This window comes from Macrosteles quadrilineatus, unplaced genomic scaffold (assembly GCF_028750875.1).
Source record: "Macrosteles quadrilineatus isolate MER2022 unplaced genomic scaffold, UCM_ALF_1.0 Scaffold_3__2_contigs__length_128488019, whole genome shotgun sequence".
Classification (NCBI taxonomy): Eukaryota; Metazoa; Arthropoda; class Insecta; order Hemiptera; family Cicadellidae; genus Macrosteles; species Macrosteles quadrilineatus.
In genome coordinates, this window is record NW_026542596.1 from 74,509,645 (window position 1) to 74,531,241 (window position 21,597).

General features: G+C 33.4%; 1 protein-coding gene across 5 annotated transcripts in view; it reads left to right on the top strand.

The window, feature by feature from the left end:
* LOC128988525 (uncharacterized) overlaps positions 1-21,597 on the top strand; it is a 146,986-nt gene that overhangs the window by 27,256 nt on the left and 98,133 nt on the right. For all 5 annotated transcript variants that reach the window (XR_008490395.1, XR_008490396.1, XR_008490397.1 and 2 more), the window contains exons 4-7: positions 3,742-3,837; positions 5,482-5,579; positions 20,689-20,786; positions 21,429-21,499. Coding sequence is in view for 2 of the 5 variants with exons in the window: in XM_054409900.1 (XP_054265875.1) it covers positions 3,742-3,837; positions 5,482-5,579; positions 20,689-20,786; positions 21,429-21,499 (363 nt within the window). In the remaining 3 variants the exon portion in view is untranslated. The remainder of the gene's footprint in view (positions 1-3,741; positions 3,838-5,481; positions 5,580-20,688; positions 20,787-21,428; positions 21,500-21,597) is intronic.

The following is a 21,597-nucleotide window of genomic DNA, read 5'->3' on the forward strand; positions in this document are numbered from 1 at the left end:
AATCAAAATAAGTCCTTTGAAAAAATCACATTCTTTATTTTCGATTCAATATTGGGTAGGCACATCAGAAAAAGTTAGAAATTTTTAGTAGTATTTGATGTACCCTTACACATTTTTTGTGAATTCGGTATGCTTAGAGATTATTTGTGTATGCACACCTCTTGATTCCTCCTTAAATAAACCTGTAGCTGTTTCATTTAACATATTATACAACTTATTTGAGTTATTTCGTGTTAAACTGAATATATAGCTCATCGGTCAAAAAATGACATTATAAAACATACCTATTAGTGACTTAAGCTATGAAAAGCAAAAGGCTAAATGGTGTCTTAATCTGTTTTTGAAATGAAAACAAAAGTGAAGTCGGAGAACAAAAGGTGTGCAATAACAAGAGCTCCCCCCCCCCACTCCTCGGTCTGCTACCCCTCTTACCCCTTTCACCCCTTCCCACAGTGTGAACCAGACATGTACTATTGGGACAATCCTCCTGGGTTTATATACAATCCTTGTCTCATTTTTGTCTCATGTTTTTGCCACAGTCTCAGGAGAATGGTACATTCTTAGATTTGAGTTATGTGAGAGTAAACTTTATTTTCCTACAAATCATTGAGTTAACATTGTGGTGCTATACAAAGTATAAAAGTAGTTTTCTTAGATATATATGTATCTAAAGGCAAATTTGTTTGAAACTTTATTGTTTCAATATGACATATGTAATAGTTATTTGTGTGATTAGTGTGCGAAGTGGTACTTATCACTCGCATTACACATTACAGTTACCGTACTATAAAGCATATAAATAATTAGTCTTCCAAACACTATCCTACACCACCTTTTTTAGATTAGGTTAAATCCAAGCGTTGGACGACACCAGTGATCGTGGTAGTAGTATTTTTAAGTGCCAACTTATTTTCAATCGTGCACGTTTCGTGCCAAATAAAAGCACACTGTTTTGTGTTGTTTGGTTGGAATACTGGAGTGGGGAAAAAATGAGTGCAGCATTTAGTTACTTTGCGTGCTATAATCAGTGCAAAGAAACCTACCTTGTCAGGTACCTGAAGGAAAAAATTTAACAACTGAGTATACACCAAAGCAGAAATTGAATTTTATGCTTTTTGGTAAACAACAGTATATGCCTCTCTGGCGCCTACAATAAAATAAAACATTACATTTATACATTATACTCATAACCTACTTCTTATTAGACAAGCAGCTATTATTGACCATAAACCATTCAATGGTATGGTTTTCGCTATTGCTCACACAACTGTGTGGAACGCCTCTTTCACACGAAGCGGCGCGCGCCGTACGGCGTCCGCCGCGCGGCGCTGCGCCGGACAAGCGTGTGTCTTCACACTAGTACGGTTTCGTGCGGCGCGCGCCGTACGGCACTCCTAAATATTTATTATTTTCTGTTCAGTTGTGGCTGTTAAATGAATACTCCACTTAAAAGTTCAAATTAAATGAATAGGATAATTTTAAATATAATAAACTAGTGCACCTGTTGCTCGAATTTGAGCAATTGCAAAATATTAAATTTTTTTTACGAATAACTGTCACTATTTCCGTTGACGTGTGAGAGTCAACTCAAAGATAATGTAACCAATCACTCCACTCCAGTTATCGAAACTGGAAACGAACTCACTCTGAAAACGAACGCTCACTCCACTCCATCTATCGAAACTGAAAACGAAAACTCTTGTGTGTATCATGTGTGTACTATGAACAGCTGTAATTAATACAAATTATTCGTCCTTTTAACTAAACAAAATCTTGTCTTCATAAGATTTTTTTAACTTTATTTTATTTTACAATCTGTTCAGTACAACTGTGAACAATTAGTAAAATGCATAATATAAGTAAATGACATGACCAAGAATCTCCCCAGTGAAAGATCTTGGAAAAATAAATAGTCATATCACGTAACTTAAACTATGCAAATCGGTATGGGAGTTCAAGAACTTTCACAGTTTTTAGTCTGTTGGGAAATATATACATTGGGATTTTGATGGCCTGAGGGGCAAAGCCCGAGGACTTGGTGAACTACAGGAATTGGTGAAAGGGGGATTTTGGCGTGTACACAACAAATACTTAATTTTGACACATTGTTTGTAAAAATCGGTTCATTATTAAAGGAGGAGTAGTATTTCGTAGAAATCACCTTCACGTATTATATATAAGTATTCGTCATATCTGAAAATATTGTATTCTAGAAGTAAAAAAAAATGTTTCATTACGTATAAATTACTAATTTAATTTTTTAATTAATTAATTTAATACTAAATATTCTTCTCTAGTTATTAAAGGAAAATTTTTGTTTTAATACTTTAAGTTGGTCGATTTGCATGGGATTAACATAAAAATGTATGTTTTGTAATAACTTTAAATATATTATTTTCCGATACAACGATATATAATTTCTTAATTAACTGTTGCACCCTCTTGGTCAGGTAGTTTGCCTAAAATGAGGCAGCGTAGGGGCTGGGCCGTGCGGCGCGCGCCGCACCGTGTGAAAGCTCCCATAAGAACCAATGCACCTTCACCGAGTTGTCCGGCGTGGACGCCGCGCGGCGCTGTCGTCCGGCTCAAGGTGCATCCGGCGGTAACTCGCGCGCCGTGCGGCGAATTCGCCGCGCGGCGCGCGCCGGACATAGTGTGAAAGGACTCATATACTCCCATAGCCCTACGCCGGATCCGGCGGGCGCCGCACGGCGCGCGCCGCGTCGTGTGAAAGAGGCGTAAGACAGACAGTAAAGTGGTGCTCATAAGGCTTGATTCAAGCATCAATCAATGTAGGGCTGGCATTACAGGGACATAAATCATCCCCTTGTCTCTCTAAATTTCAGCTAACTTTTTATAGGTTAAAATGTTTTGATTATTTTTCATCCTTACATTCTCAAAAGATTCTCCTAACTGGCTGCAATAGTTATTATTGTGGTTAGTGATGATTATTTTGAATAAAGGTTTCTCAGCATGTGCTTAAAACGTTAAAAAAATAATTTAATAACCGAAGAGTTTTATGTAACTTATTTGTGTATTTTTAAAATTGATGTTTTATTTCCTCACGTTGCCTTGCCTCAAGGCATTTTAAATAATGCAAAACTATAATATACATTTGAGTATATATCTGTTTTGGTAGCTATGTAATTGTTCTTTCTTAAAGATAGGTTCTTAGTATTATTTGTCTCTCTGTTCTATAGTTGGAAATAACAAATTCTGAATAGAAATAAACTTTGAATATGCAAGCAGGGTAGTGTCATAGATTAAAGAAGTAGACAGTCTCCTCCGTTTTGTGCACAATAAGCTGTTCCAGCTGTGATGCAATCCCATCGTCACTTGTAAGCCAGCCCTCTGTTCCTCCCTTACTTAAAGGAGTGGAGTGTCTACTCATTTAATTTATGGCAGTACAATTCAAACAGATACTGTAAAAACTGTATATCTGGTAAAATATAAATAGAAACAGCATTCCCTCTAAAATTAAGAAAGAAAAAAAAACTTGCTTGTAGGATGTCCTTGTGCTTCCAGCTCTAAGTGTTGTGAAAATATACTTGTGATGAGTAAGGAAGAGCCCAAGCAGCGAGCACTGTGCGTAAATTCCTATCGCACAAGGCACGGGGTCTTCCTCCTCCGTGAGCGTTGTAGTACATTAGAGGGACTTTGTCCTAGACACCACTTAAGTACCATTGTTTCCGCTGTACCTTACTTCTCTGTGCAATAAAGTTAAAGCATCTTGTTATACAGGTGGTGGGGGAAGACAAGGTGCGGGAGTTGGTTCAGCAGGAGTTGCGAGCTCTTCAACATCAGATATCTCACAGCCAGGCAGTGCTAGCTAAACTTGTGAGTAAATAGTAAATATAACTACTCCCACCACAGCAAACCTGTAGACTAAGCAAAGTTTCATTTCCCTGATTTGTTTTCATTATATTTTCCTAAAATTTCAAATTTATTCCCTATTTAAATATAGGTTTCATGAGTAGTTAAGTTTGCTGCGGCAGGGAAACTAATAAAGATTAATAAAATTAAACGTCAATAGCTTAGTATGAATTTGCCAAATTAGATCAAAACTAGGAGACCATAGCATCAATTACTGCCCTTCACCTCTGTTGTAATTTGGCCTTCCATTCCCTATGCTGTGCACCATTTCTAACTCTCCTTCGTAGTCGTGGTCTTCCCCTATTACACAACAGATTTCAAAACTGCATTAGCATTTTTCTAACCTAAAAACAGAACACTAAAATCAATAAACAAACAAATACGTGTAATTTTTACATCAGTTGGTATATTTAAAACAGCTTATACAGTAGAAACACTGTAGCAGTACTTCCATTAGGAAATGTCTGCATCTTTCACAGCCTGTGGGGCAGAGCAGGGGTAATTTTTGATACTACTGATATTTTCTCCACCGTCCTTGGACCTTAAACTTTAAAATGAATCCTCAACAGCCATGCTACCTTTTTCATAGCTCGAGATATTTCGTGGGGACCGATTCGCTTACGGAATTAAATATACAGAAGATATCCATATCTAACTACAACATTTTACTTATTCACCATAAAAATTACATGGGGATTATAATTTTCGGATCATTGGGCATACAATTTCATTTACTTCTTTTTGTAATCTTAACTAATCAAAAGATTAATTAATCAGTTTACTAAATTAATTTTTAAGCTCTAAAAAAATGTTTGGAAAGCAATTGCAAAAATTTATGTTTTGAAGCTCAATAATCAATGGGGAAACTAATTTTTACCACATAAAAACCCATTTCACATTGTCCAATCATGCTGGGTCACAACCTGTAAGAATCATAGGCTTACAAGTTTGGACAAAATTTCATCCATATTGGATGATTTTTACTCGAGTTATCATACTAACAGACACATATGTAAAACCCACATGAATTTGAACGGATGATATTTTTGGCTTGGAGATATAAAAATGAAAAAGTAAATCCATCCCTGATCTACGTCTACTATGAGACCTACATTAATAGCTTATTCCCTGTATGGGAATTTCCCGAATTTCATTAAAAAACTGTGGTAAGTTCTATTAGTTACCCACCAATTCGAAACATTTAAATATGCACGAAATAACAAATGCTACAAAAAGAAATCAAGTAGACACAAAATAAGAAATTTTATAAATCTATTGACATCAGACACACAGTTCATCATTTGAATACCAGCAGTTTATTTGGCATGAGATGGAAGGAACAGATTTCTAGCGAAGTAGTTTAGATTTTAGCAATAGATCTCAGCAAACCGACAATTTGCATTGTAGAACAGAGTACAGGGAAGATATAATAAACTTAGAGCAAGATGATTATCCACTGAACAGTTCAACCTTGTGTTGGTTAGTCTATGGTTCAACTCCTAAATTGAGCAAAGTGATCTACAATCTGCTTAATTAAACTTATGTTTAGGGACAACTTGGTGATAAGAATGGTAAATTATTGACTATATTTTGTGTTCCTGTTTTCAGCATTTCAGATTCTCTGATGAGATAATAAGTGATACTACCTCAGACCTCGCAAAGGTTCACCGGACCACTCAAACTTCCAACCCTGATAACCTACCAAAGTAAGTATGACTTGGCTTCACCAATCTGACCTAAGAAAACATATTATTACTGTACTTAACATTTTTGTATAACTTAACTGAAGATAGATTATGATGTCTATTGTAATACTTATATTCCTACTTAATACCAAAAGATCTTGAATATTAATTGTTATCATAGTTTATCAGTATCATCTTCTATAGACAATAAACAATATTCTTTATATTCTTATTTATTGAGAACAGTACAGCTTCATAGCATATTTACAGGTGGTTTGTCGAGGACTAAAACCGATTATTTTAAAGTCATGTTTGGATGAATTCTTTTTCAGCGTAGAAGGGACTTTCCAGGAGCCAGTTTATGATATTTTTCTTGAAAGTGGGTGAATTATTTCGTTGTTTTAAGTTCTTCTGGAAGGAGGTTGAAGTATTTAGCTCCTTTAAAGGGTTGGTTTCTTCCAGTGATAATGATATTATTGATATTCACACAGCTAAAGTGATCACATTTTCACATTTTAATTTCAACTCCAAAAAAAATGCATGGAGAATCATTCATCTCTACTCACAGTAGCTTGAGTTTTGTTACATAATTATAAATACTAGGGGTCGTCCAGTGGTTGAAAACTCGACCAAAAATATGTAATGTACAGACTGTTCTATTTTCACACCACACTGTAAATAAAATATGTGATTGGAATTTCTTCAGTTTGTTTTGATTTTTTGTTTATATTTCGTTGTAATTTCGTTGCCAGCATGGCAACCCATAAGCCCATGATATTTTTTTAACTTTACTTTTTATTTTACTTTTATTTTACTTTATTTTTTTTACTATTTTTAAACTTTTTTAAATTCTTTTTTAGCCTATTTTAATTTACAAAGGGGTTCTGCACATCCACAGGAAAATATCTTTCTATCAGTAAGTGTAGATTTCCCCTGAGAAAAAAGGTTTTCAAGAAACATGCTTGCCTATTAATATATAGGATTGCCCTCAATTCACCCTAATTTCACCCTAAATAAGCTAAAAAAAAGTTTTTTGCTCTTACAATAAATTTTATTGTATATTAACAAACTTTTTTAACCAACCCTATAGTTAAATCTCTCAAAACAATAAGATACTAACAATTTCAGACAATATTTCCCTGTCAAACAAGGTCATTAATGAATATTTAATAAACTTTTTAGAAGGGACGGCTGCCGAGTTGCTCGGAGGGAGAATGCAAGGAGCTGTAAATGGTGGCTTGTCTGTAGCACACTTACGCTGCTTGCTCGTTAGTAGACCCTCACGAGCAGTGCTGACTAAACAGCGAGCATCTCAGTAGCCATATTGCTTAAAATCCTCTAAACCATATATACGATGAATACCACACTGTTCATAGTATTCTATGTTTCGGTTGGTGTTACAAAACTATTAAGGGGCAGTTTTGAATAAAAGATTAAATATTTTGTATGTTTTTTTTTTTTTGTATGCTTTTGGACATTTAAAAATCACATAGCTTGGTTATGTCTTTTGAATATTAACAAAGTTTCTTTATAAATGTAGATGGTATCTTAGATCAGGATCAGATACATAATGATCAAGTCCAATATTAAATTTGCCAGAACTAATTACAAATTTTAAAAACCCCCGTCGCAGTAAACCTGCATACTAACCAAATTTCCCTTTGCATGGTTTTCACTAAAATGTTTCCTTGGTCAGATCTATTCCCTATTTAAATAACAATAGATTTAATGAGTACTTAGGGTTTTTTGCCAAAGGGGAGGTTACAGAGTACTTTTTTTTACAATGTTAAGCAGTATGCAATAAATAAATTTGCCAAATTACATCAAAATATATCCATAAGCAAACTTTTATAACTTTAAATTTTCTTTGCAATCATAGACTAACAACAAAGTTTCAATATATTAAGTTATTTTTTGTTTTTTAAGCCCTGCAAAATAGTTTGGATATAAATTGCAAAATCTTATGTTTTTGGGGTCAAAATAGGGGAAATTTCTCCCACAAAACCCCCATATGAATAGTATTTAATCAAGCTGGTTTGCAAACTTGACAAATGTAATTTTACATGTTTGTACCAAATTTTATCATGAATTTTACTTGAGTTACTGTGGTTATAGACACTTCACTTGCAAGTAAAAGGGGCATACGTAGGCTTATCATATAAATACATACACAATATTTGAGGTGTTGATCAATCTTTATTTTCCTCTCAAGCTGGAATTGCCCTCTAGACCTCAGTTGAGTCTGGAATTTTTTAAAACTTTGTAAGGATTGCTAAAAATTAAGAATACCGTATAGAATTAAAATCTCAGCCTGCAAGGAACAATGAGAAAAATCAGGATTTTTTTATGTAATCAAAATTAAAACTATGTAATTGCCACTTTAGTGAAAAGATTAAACACATTACACAAAACTTTACCTATCCTTAATTTAATAACAAATATTTTCAAGGATGCCACTAATTACTGTTTTCCTTCTACTCTCTTAAAAAACAATTGATTGAACTTTCCTAACTACATTACAACAGACTTAAACAAAAGTTTACTAATTAACATAAAGCCTGTAAGATTTGAGTCTAAGTTGGTTGTTTTTCAATGACAAAATGGAAAAGTTTATCACCACCCCTCATCCTTTTATTGTCTTTGGGGGAAAAAAATGCAATGACAAACCTTTGTTGTAGATAATGAAATTTAATTTATCTACAAAATGCTCTTCAATATCACAATCAGTTTGCTACAAACATTTATTCAACTACATTTTAAGTAAGGTTTGAACTCTAAAATTGTATTTTTATTGCATTATTCCTAAAGCACTGAAGACCATAAAAAATAATTTAGGCCTAGATTTTCAACATACTCAGTCGTTTCTTGTGTGTAGTTTATCCTCTTAATTCATCCTCTTAACATTTTGCGTGCACCTGCTACCTTAGGGTTTTCTGCTCTAAAGTTGTTTTGCTTAGTGACAAAAAAAGACACTCTGTTTGGGATGGAAATTGTAAATTTAATCAAATTGAATTCACAAAAATAGTTATTTGTGTAACTAGTGGGTAAAGTGGCACTTTGCTGCACACGAGAGCAATTTTTTTCGCACGATCGAGCCACAGGCGAGTGTGGAATGATCTCGAGTGCAGCAAAGGCCTTTTGCACTCGTGTTACACATTATATTTTTCCTACAGTCACTATAAAGCATAAATAATTAGTCTTTCAAACACTATGCAACTTGTTTTTAGGTTCAGCTGGCAACACAAATAGGTGCCCTAGAGAAAGTAGTACCCGGTCCGTATCACTCCGCTATTTTTCCTCGGCAAGAAATGTGCTCCGCGTTTTGAGAATATAGTTCCTTATGTTTTTGTAATTTGAAGTGGTTTCCGCACCTAAAAAAAATGCTTTAAAGGTATTTTCTTGTTTATTAAGATTGTAGGAATGTTTTAAAAACGTTTAAAAGAAAAGTCCAGAAAGTTCAGAAATAGCAAAACTATAAACACGAAAATACAGGTTAAATCGTAGTTATAATAGTCAGTCAGCTGCTCATAGTATTATTTTCTTTAAGTGTTTCCAACCTATTTCCAAGCGTACACGGATTACTTGCATAATAGAAACACACTGTTTTGTGTTGTTTCGTTGGAATCCTGATGTGCGGCAAAGCATAAACCATACGTCAAAGTATAAACCGTACGGCAAAGTATAAATATGCAGCAATTAGCAGCTTCCTGTACTATAAACAGTACAAGGAAGTCAACTTTGTCGAGTGACTGTAGGAAAACAATATTTTAATAGTTTGTAAATTTAAAACATATTTTTTTTATTTATGTCAGCTGAGTGAAAGAAATTAACATAATACTTTTAACTAAAATAGAGACCAAGTTAGGTATTTTAAACCAAGTATGAGTTTAATATAACTGGAGGTAGTGTGCACAACAACTCTAGGGACCATACATTGCAATACTAGGGAAATCAGTTGAAATAGTCATAAATAAACCATGAAAAATCTACGAGACTCCAAAGATGGTCAAATTAAATTTACTTTTAAAATACCAAACTAACACTTTAAACACAATTGCCTTCAAAACTACAAATCTGTGGACTACATTCTTATAAATTACCATTTCTTTTTACCATTTAAATCCTGATATTTTCTAAATAAACGAATAAAAACCAACTCTTAGAACTTTAAACTCTCCGCATCTCATTAAGCTCACAGGACACTAGACCAGCTCTCAGCCGAGTGTATTCAACTGAGAAACGCCATTAAGTGTTATCCTCAACCGAGCGAACTTGCTTTGCCACAGGTGAAAGAGCTCATCACTTTGCTCAGAGTATAATCATAATTCCGTCCATCTCTTCTGATTTGGTGCTTTAGAGGTGAAAAACATATTGCTCTCTTTCTTTAACAGATTCTTACTTTTTGTGTGAAAATAAATGTTTAGATAAATTTGCTGTAAAAGTTGTTATTTAATTGTTAGAGGGTTGACTTGAAATTTATTACATTAATACATTCGTATTGGAGGGGGAATGTCTACTTTATGTTCATTTAAAAACATCTAAGCTTTCTTGCCATTGGAGTAACAGATTAAAAGCAGGTAGCTTCTTCTGCAATGCTTCTTCGTAATGGTCAACATATATATATGTATGGACAATAGACAATAGACAATAGACAGTTTCCTTTATTTGTAATTTTGTTAAGAAATACAATGGCTTCACAAAAACCCAGAATGTTTAACATTTAGATTGTTTGACAGTTTACATTTTCTTTGTATTGAAAGTTCATAATTAATTGGTAAAAAATTCCTTAAGCAAATTCCAAAACACCTGTCGGTCCACAAGCCAGTCCCAGAGTTGCTGTTTGAGTTGGTTTCCTGTTGTGTTCTTGAGGTTGTTTGGAGGAGAGTTGATGATTTTACGGCCAATATAAGTGGGTTTTCTGCTGTATTATTGTGTAGTGTGGTGGATCGGTAGGCTGTAGTCGGCTGCTCTTCTGGTGTGGTAGGAGTAAAAATTCTCATTTCTGGGAAGGTTAAGTTTTTTTGTGTACAGGACAACTCCATGGATGGGCGCAGGCCGAAAGCCACGAATGTTTACCTATCTCTATAAGCTGGGGGGACGTAAGCCACGACAATTAGCGAGGGGTTGAGAAGTTTTAATCCTGGGAACGAAAGCCACGACGGCGGGCCAGGTAGTTGGGAGGGGCGAGGGAGAAACGGGAATCTTTCACATGAACATGACATTTATAATATGCAGGGATGTACGCAAATATTTTGCTAAAGCTGTTTGATGATGTCTCGACGGATTTCAAATACAGTCGTAAGAGCTAAAAATAATGAGGGAGCAGTCAAATGAAACCCTATATTCCATGTATATTATGACTGTTAATCACTTAGTTAATTATTTTGCTGTTTTAGTTTCATTTCCTGTAGAATCAATATCAAATATGTAAATAGATAAATTTGTATGTATTGATAAAACTGTTTTCGATCCATTATGAACAATATTCATTCTAAACTTAAGTGTAGGGTTTTTACACGTACTTATGTGTACGAATAATTTACATGATCGGCCATAGGCTGACGAATATTGACGAAAACCCTTATTGTATAACTTCCCACTTGTTTTCAATACTGCTGACGTAAATAAGTTGCTGTTTAGGAAGGGATTTAAATAATTTCTTCTATTACGATTGTGTTTACAATACATTGTAACATCGATATGTCCAGCTACTGTCAACAATAAGCTAAAACTTAACCTATTTAGTCAATTTATAAATAATTGTGATTGATGTCACAATCGGAATATACGACTGTTTACAACAGCTTATTTTTACTCGGAATAAAAATGTTACTTTAGACCCGCAACGCATGTGGTATAAATATCGGTGTTTTTGCTTTAGTATGACGAAAACCCCTTATTGTATTGAGTATTATGGAAGATAATATGCTTATTTAACGATAAAAGTTAAACATAAAACTTAAGTTATACAAGGTTTTACGTCGGGACGGAAGTCCATTACATGTTTAGTTTTACATGTTGTAATGTTGAATGCAGTGATGTGGTGTATCTTCTATCACTCTTTTTTGTTAAACAATAACTGTGACTATTGTCGATATTTAATTTCAAAAATCCAAACAATTACATTTATTCGTATTTATTATAAATAACTTTAAAAACTCCGTCAATATTTTTTTAAGGTTGATTATCACACCCTACACACAACAATTATGTTGCTATATTGCTTACTATGTATCACTATAGCATATTATTATACAAATGTGCACATTGATAATTTATAAATATAAAAGCAGATTTTTAAAATTCTTATCAGAAATCAAGTTAAGTATCGGAAAATTACTCCGTCGATGAAGAATGCAAATTCAGTAAGAGCCGTTCTTATTCATCAGCATACATAACCTGTGACGAATGTGGTTAACATAGTTTGGGTTGAACTATTAATTTATGCATTACTTTTACTTTAAAGAACCAGCACTATACACCAGTGAGTGTAATATTTTTACGGGGGTTGGTAACAACATAGTGCAGGGTTGTTGACACCCGATTTCCGGCATGGAGGGAGGTATCTTGGAATTAGTCATTAGAATGCTGCGTCAACCTTACATTTTGGCATATTTAGGATGTCGCATCAGTTTTGTACTTTTTGTAGAGTTCTCCTTGACATCCAGACATTTGTCTATGTCAAGATAAATTCACTAAATGGACCACCAAGGCCTTTGTGTGCCAAATACATGAGAAGCCAAGAGCGTTTGGAGGATGCCAAACGAAAGTTCCTGCTAGGCGAAATGTCTAGGAAGGCTTTCGTTGTTGCTGCTAGCAAAAGATACTTGAAGCAGTAGGCATAAACTGTCCTAAAATGGTGACGATTTTGTTCATTTAAAGTTGTACGTATGTTTGTACAAAGCGGGGGGAAAACTATTAGCCTTAACTACTTTTTTAGCATATTTAATAAACTTGTTTTTAATAAACTTTTGGTTTTAGTACTCGGTATACGTTATCTTATTCTTATAAAGCATTTTAAATCTGATATGGATACTATTAAAGGTCTGAACAGTTATTTTTAATCGTGATACAAAACTTTATTATAATAATTTGCCTCCCCTATGTTTGTGATCCATGATTTTTGTAACTTGTATATATTTATGTATATATTTTTTATGTTAATGTAATAATTTGTATCTTTATGTGTAACCCAGATATGTATGTCTTAAAGTTATTGTTTTTATTCCATTACTAATTCAAATTCAAATTGTAAACTAATGATTGATTTTCTTTAATTATAACATGTCACCAAAATATTATCACCTGTAGTTATTAACATTTCCCAACATGTAACATTTCAAAATTGCATTAATAATAATCTGTATTTCACCCACATAGCACCAGATATTTATTTGATATCAAATAGCTATCAAATTTTTGACATTTGAATATCAAATTGATATTCACGAACATTCGTTTGATATCAAATAAACGTTCAATTTAGGTTCAAACGTCACTCAATTTTACATCAAATAAATATTCAAATTGAATATAAAATAAATATCAAATTTGACATTCATAAATTTATTGGTAAACTATAATAAAGAGAATATGATTGAATTTACATTCACATTTTAAATATGATGGTGATAAATATTGATATAAGATTTTTGACATTCGAATATTAAATTAATATTCGCGAACATTCATTTGATATCAAATAAATGGTCAATTTAGGTCCAACCTCACTTAATTTGACATTAAATAAATATTAAATTGAATATCAAATAAATGTCTCATACATTTATTGGTAAAATATGTTTAGAAGAATTAGGTTGCATTTTTTCACATTTCAAATTTCATGGCGATTAAAATAATATCAGTTCAGACTTCTTTACTGTTCTTACCTTGATTTGACTTATTATTCTGAAGTTATAGGTAGTTTGTTAAAGTTCTTGGGTGACCCAAAAATGTAAATATATATATATATTTCTTATTTGACAAAACATTAACAAAAGTATCACAAAACATATTTGTTTAAAACAAAATTGCATTCAAGGAAAACATTTTAAAGAAAAAACTTTGTTTGTATGATAAAATAAGTTTAATTAAAAATTATTTAAACACAAATATAAAAAAGATATGTACAATTTACAAAAAAAATAATTCTGGTCTTCTTCATCTCCCAAATGGCCTTCTTGAGTTTTCTATTGTTCCTGTAAAAGAGGTTTAACAGAGTTATTTTCTAAGACAGCTATAGATAAAATATAATATGTTAGACAAGGGGTCTCCAACCCTTTTTCCTCGGTGAGCACTTTTTTGTCTAAAAACGCCACCGATTTAGCGACTAACGTTAATTGTTCGCTACTCTATCGAATCACAACATCATCTACTATCGATGCGGTTGTAGTTGTCGTTTGTCACAAGGTAAAGGCTTTTTGTGATACGGACGAAATGAGAGCATTCTATTATAAAATTAAAATGTTGTAACCTAACCAAATTAACCAAACTTGCTGATTGTGAAAAAATTGAATTAAGGTTTACTACGGACAAAATGAGAGCATTCTATTATAAAATTAAACTGTCATAAGCTAACCTAACTTGCTGATGATATAAAAAAATATACAAGATAAAAATTGAATGAAGATTAGATTTAACAAGGTTAGGTTTGCAGCCATGGAGAAGGTAAAAAGTTTTTTTGAGCATACGTCAATAGTACAGGATAAAGTAAATAAGTTTGCCAAATTTTATCAAAATCTATCCATAAACAAATAAACTACATAGTTTCCTTTTTTAATAATCTAAAATATAGTTCTGTTCATAAAATAAAATTATAAATGCCTCTAATTCTAACGAAAGATGTGCAATTAAGAAGCAATCACATTCTAAGCTAAATCTTTGACAAAAAGTTCAATGATTTTTTAGTGAGAATAGGCTATAAAATTTGACACTTAAAATGTCAGCTAGTTTAAGATTTCAATTTGTAGTTCTGCCAATTAGGATCAATTAAAAATATATATATTTAAATTAATCTGCCGCTACTTGACTACTACTAATATTCCCCTAGGCCTATTGAGAAAAAATTAGCAAGTGAGAGACATTTACTATGTTCCTATTTAAATACGTTAACCTGCCAACTTGGAGACAGGGTATTGTACACAAATTTTGTTGAATGGGGAAGAGACAGTTAATTGCTCTTAATTATGGTATGAGCCGCGAGGTAAATAAATATCCCATGGCTGAGCCTGCATTCATTGACAAAGTTCTCTTTTTACACCTCAAGGAAATCACGGTCAACAATGAAGGGTGTTGCTGGGATTGCAAAAGACAATCACGGCACCGTCGAGACTGCAGTATAATATGCTCGTGAGTCTTGGCGAGATCACGGGAGATGATCACGATATAGCTGAGACCACCTGACCACACGTGTTTACGCAATCGTGGGAGAATATAATTGGTGTTTGCTATCAAAAATAATAATTTTCAAAAACGTATGCTGGCTTTCTGCTGGCTGGAATAAAACTGCACGAGGGCCGGATGTAGCCCACAGGCTGTAGGTTGGAGACCCCTTCGTTAGGCATTTTTAAGACCTATTTTTTTACTATACCTGTACTTTATAATTAAATTTGTCGATAAGGCATTGAGTTCTTGACAATAAAGAAAAAAGAGATGGATAAAACCGCAGATTAAGTTTTGCTCATTTGCATAGCCTGTCACTGAAAATTCACAATTTGAAAAGAAAACATCACAGTAGTTAGATGTCGGCCTAATCTGTTAATTATAATAAAATGTAAGTTCTATATTAGGTAATTAGATAAGCAATCTTTTCTTTAACCTAAATTATAAATAACACAATAAATTTACCTTGCATCAATCCTAAACTTTGCTGGGCGAAGCCAATTCTTGATTATAGTAGCAACAACATATATTTCCATTACACCACGATCCTAGTGTTCTTGCGTACCGGTCCTGCCTCTGTATAAAAGAGATTAGTATTAGCACTAGAATTTGTATATATTTTAATTTTCATGATCAACACCCAGGATAGCCTACAACTAGGATATTTGTTAGTGAAATCTATTTTATATTTTGATGGCATTTGCTTCTTTTGAGTAGCCTTGTTAAAGCTAAATCTAAATCTGAAAATTGAAAATTTTGACCTAGGTAGTGGTAAAAGTAATCCTCAGTCACTTGAACGGACAAATATTGGGGTGAGCACTGACTGAAATGAGTGCAACGGTCGGATGTAGTTTGGTGTGTGTATAGGCCTATGTGTGCGTTTAAAAAAATTCAACTAATACAGTTTTCTTTTACACAAGTTAGCACTGCCGGAATATTTATATAGTGTAAATCAAAGACTTCCTATATAAGTGGGTCACAAAAAAGAGAAACTCTCTTAACTGTGTGATGAACCTTAGGCTACGTTATTACCCAATAGGTACCTATCATGAATTAGGTTGTGTTTTGGTGGTAGAGCCTAACTTATCTACAGTTCCTAAGAGAACCTGCGATATATTATCGGACGGTATATATATCTGATTTTATATTAATATTGCAAAACCAATTCACCAAATCTGCAAATCATAACTCAATTTGATGTTTACATAGTGAAAAAACATAGGGAACGATGTATTGAATCGGATAATTATTGATATATAATGTTATTCATCCGATAATATATCGCAGGTTCTCTGCGGAACTGTACCCGTTATGGCAAAAAAGACATACACAGTCATGGCGAATCAAACAGAAAAATTGAACTAAAAACACCTAAGATTGAAACTTTATTTTAACTTATTTTAACTTTGAGAAAACGTAATTAAAATATATGTGTGTCTACCTATTATTAATGTCTGATTGTAAATAAAAAAAAAACTTACGCAAGATAGCTGGCTTCAGATGCAGATTGCAAAAGAAAAATTTATTCCTCCTTCCCAGCCTACAGGCTGCTAGACAGCCACTTTGTCACTCGGGAGAATTGGTACCGTAGGCAAATTATTCACTGCTACCAAATAATAACTTCCACCAAAGCTGCAGAGTTATCAACTGAAACAATGGAGAGAAAACTACTTTTAGTTAAATTCATGCATACCTTTCTCTGGCCTAAATATGTATCAAGATTAGTTAGGCCTAATCATTGGTTGGTAAAGGAAGCAGACAACAACTAAAATACAAAAGACTAAGAGACAATACAGGGGTAGACTTTCGTATCTGTTGTCAAAAACAACCAAATTAAAATATCGATCGTTATAGCCTATGTTCATTCTGTTGTTTTTGACAACAGATACGGAAGTGTACCCCAATTCAGTTATAAAGGAAAATGGATTTCAAATAGGCTAGGCTATTTCTTTTATAATACCGGTAAATTGTAACCTGGTTGAGGTAGAATATGTTAGGCCTAGGCTAGCCTAAATTAAGTTAACTTATTCTTGATGGTGAATTTACATAAACGTTAGTGACTGACGTAAAATATAACCCACATAACTTAGTAATATTTCAAAATTAGCCTAACAAGGTATTACAAAACAGTATGGTATTCCATTTGCCTTGTAAACCAGTAAGTTAGTCCTACTTACTAGCCTATATATTGAACACTATTTTCATCCGGAAGTTGCCCTTTGAAGCTAAATAAACTACTGGTTCAGTAAGAACTAAGCAAGCTGCCTAACTTAGTAGCTTACGCCTAGGCCTAATTAGTATGCAGAAAAATACTTCCTCTAAAACAGATTGCCTATTTTGAGGTTTCAGATTTATCTATTTATACAAGGCATTAGGAATGATAAGTTGGCCAATTTAATTTGTACAGTAGCTTAACTTAGGTCTAGGTAAGGCCAAGGCCTAAAATACGTCTATGTTACTAACAGTGACTTATACTTACATACTCCAAGACTCCAAGGATCAAAACGTGAAAAGATGTTCGGTGTAGGTTATGCCAATACCCAGTCACAAAAATAACAACTCTAAACTAACAGTGACACACACTAAACAAAATATCAGCACACTTAAGTTAACTGATTTGAGGTTATGTCTTGTTCTTGAATCTTGATACACTTGTTGCTTCCATAGTTTATTTTCACTACTTGTGTAGCCTACTCAACAAGTTAGTTGTCATAGGTACATTTTACATAAATCGTGTACTTTCCCTCAAAATGGGCAATTTGTTGGTTAATAAATAAATAAATCCACACCGTGAGTAAACTGGCCACCACTGGTCGTGCGACGGATTTTGTAATTTGTTTTGTATTGTAATTGTAATGTTTCGTTTTGTTTGCTGAGTTAGGTTAGAATTAAGTTGGTGTTTTGTCTTCAGTCTTCCTCTCTTCCTTTCATACGAATGGGCCAAGTCAAGCTCAAACTAGATACTTAACATATTTTTAGAGTTATATTACACTTAAAAAAATTTAAATTTACGTTTGGTTTAATTTACTAGTAAAAATAAAATGATAAGGCCAATCGTTAAGAGTTTGACTTTTTTATTAATAAACAAAACTTTTAAAAAAGCTGTGTTTCCTTTAACTCTTCTTGAAATGTGTAGTAAGCCTAGATTCAGAAAAATATCAGATGTTCCAACAACTCCCCCCCCCGCGAAAAGTCAAAATCCATCATCAATTAATTAAAAATTACAGTGTTCAGTGTTCCTTCCTATTATTAATTATTTTGAGATAATTGACCTCCGACCTCCATGTTACAAACTGTAGGCTGGGGACTAATTCTTTACTCTAAAAAATTTAAAAAGTTAAATCTAAAACTTTTTAAAACTAGTATATTTGGAAATTTTCAAAGAGAAAATCAAATTTTTAACATTAAGAATATTTAGATAATATTCTAAATTTGATGTTATTTGACTTTGATATTTTGAAGATACAATAAATATTCAAAGTTTGACATTGTTTGACTTTGACATTTTGAACATTAAATGAATATCAAATAAATATCAAACTTTTGATTTGACATAGTTTGATATATTGAACGTTTATTTGATATCAAATAAATATTCTGTGCTATGTGGGCACTTTCTCTGTTGTTCACTTTATCTCTTCCTATATTACAAATTTTTTTTCATTTTAAGTTTGGAGTTTGACTTTTATGAAAAAAAAAACTCTATTGGGCCACCTCAAAACCAAACAGTTCAGATAATATGGTTGTTTGGATTTGTTCAAATATAAAGCTCCTATAGCTAATTTTTATATAATTTAGACACAAAGGAAATGTATTCTTAACATTCTTTTTAATAATATGGAAGAAAATTTCTCATTCTTTTTGGGTATGGACATAATGGGTTTGTTAATAAACTTATTTGAGTTAACATAAACCCACACGTTTATTCATATGCATATAATTAGGTAACTATAAAAACCCCGTCGATAATTGTTCCAATGCGATTGTCACGTCCTACAGAAAATAGTGTTGTAGCTATACAGCCTGAGCCTACTATGTATCACTAATGGCCTATTTTAATATTTACTATTTCTATATTAGTATATACCAACTTAGATGCGGCGAATATGGTATAATATGGCATAACATTGTTTGGGTTAAAGTCTTATACATTACTGTAGGCTACTTGTTTTAAAGAACCAGCACCATACCGAGCATGTAATATTTTACAGAACATATAGGGCACACACCTGATTTCTGGCTTGGGGTGGAATTAGGAGGTATTTTGGAATTAGTCATTTGAATGCTGCGTAACCCTACTAGTAACATTCCTCATATTTGGGATGTCATGGCAGTTATGAATTTTAGATATTATTTTGAGGCATGGTACCTGCCTTCTCCAATTACTAAGATTATTTATTCAAGAAAATGTCAAGAAGAAGGTGCTCAAGAAAAAAGATCAGAATTTGTTTATAAGTGCAATCCCGTTCATTCCTACTTATAGCCTAATAAAAATGCAAATTCTTGGAATTGCTGTTGAATAAGTTGCTGTTTAATAGGAGTTCATGTTTTTGGCGTATTGTGTCAACTATACGCGCTTGAAGGGAATTACAAAATTTGTTTAGGTTTTTGTAGAGAAATGTGTATGCATGACATCAAGTTTTAATAGCACCTTTTACTGGTAATTTGAGGAGAACCTGCAACTGTTTAGGGCCTCTGAGGGTTATAAGTACCACAATAAAACATCATACACGGTGTTTATGTAAGTTAAATTTGCATATAACTTTTCAATAAAGTTATTGTGGAACTGACTGTAGCCTTCTATTTAAAAAATATGTCTAAACGTGTAAACCTAAGTTATACATCAGCAATAGTATTCTAGCAACAAACATGATTTTAAGATATTTTCAGAGTGAACAGTCAGAAGATCTTGGCGGTTAATTCTCCCTTAGTTGAACTTCAGTAATCGTCCGTCACACATTAATAACGAATTTCGTTGAGTAAATATGAATAGATTTAATACATATTTGGACTCTGAGGACATTAAATAGAAAAAGTAAAACTGTTTAGTGTTTACCGTGCTGCCTTATCCATAGATATTATTTGCTTGAAATTAATTATTATATTTGTAAGAGAGAACAAATATGCACTAACGATAACTAGACAGTAGAATAAAATATGTAACAAACACTAGTAGAGCTGAAACAAACACTAGACTGACGACCTTGGTTGATTGAGATACATAAGTAAAACAGGGAGCTTAAATTTCCCGTTCTCCCTGTGAGCTGCCACCCTGACCTGACAGCAGTCGTGGCTTACGTCCCCAGGATTAAAACCTTTTCGACCCTTCACTAATTGTCGTGGCTTTCGTTCCCCAGCTTATAGCCATAAACATTCGTGGCTTTCGGGATGCAGCCCCATGGATGTAGAGTGCTGTCACTGTTAGGAACTTAAGGGATTTAAATGCTTCCCTTGCAGCTGTCTAAGCGCTCAAGGCCAGAGAGAGCCCTGACGGTTTTTTTCTGGAGTACCATGACTTTGTTGAGGTTTGCCTCTGATGTTCCTCCGCAAGATATGAAGCCATACCTTATATGTGATTCTATTACAGAATAGTATGCTGTCTTAGCCGTTTCCAGACCTCCTATTCTTTTCATCCTCTTTGTTACATAGACCACAGATGCAAGTTTCTTGGTCAGGTTGTGTATGTGGTTGTTCCAGGAGTTTGTTATATAGTGTATATGGTATATATATTGTATATCTCCATGTGCAGATCCTTGGAATGTGTGGCAGTGGGTCTAGACAAGGGTTGGGAACAGATTACTTCTTCCTGTCCCGCCATCGTCAACATCGCTGTACAAACTGATGATGGTGAGTCAAAATGTTTTAGACATCGCCCTTTTCTTAAAGATTTTCTTAGAGAGCAGTTCTGTACAGTCAAAAATGTTTTTATAATTTTTCAAATCAATTCTGAATGATAAATAATTTTGTTTTAAAAGAGCTGTAGATGTGTACTTATCAGTTTTAAATAGTAAAATTGCAAGAACTTAATTTACCATTTTTTAAACCAGAATATTGAACAGTGTTTTTTTTTATATTCTTCTATGATGTATAACGCCATTTAGTGTGGTGAATACAAAAGTGTTTTTGATACATATAAAGAAATTATGTTGCACGACATAAATTAAAAAGCCAAATGATTAAATGAAATTTTTTATAACATTGAGGCCAGTGGTGTAGTAAGGCGGGAATGTGTGAGAACAGCGTTTCCACTCTGATTTTTCCAAAGAACCTATATATTGGTAAGAGAGACATATTTTACCACAACCACAGTGAGCGTTCTGGGTTCCCACAATCACAAATTTACCACTACAGCACTGATTGAGGCCTATTATTTTCAAACCCAAATTGAACAGCTTATGCAAGGTATGCCACAATAATACTAAGGGATTAAAATTAAAATCATTTATCTCTGAAGTTTTTGTACTGAAATTATTTTACAATTTGTTTCAGAAACTACAAGTAAATCAAATGGAACGTCTGGAGACTACTTTCTTCCTCCAATCAGTCCCTTGGGATCTCAGGTAATCTTTGTGTTGATTAATGTTTCTTAGTTATGTTCTAGACAATAACTACGGTTTGTGTTTAGTGGGAAATGCAAAAGACTAATCTAATTCACAAT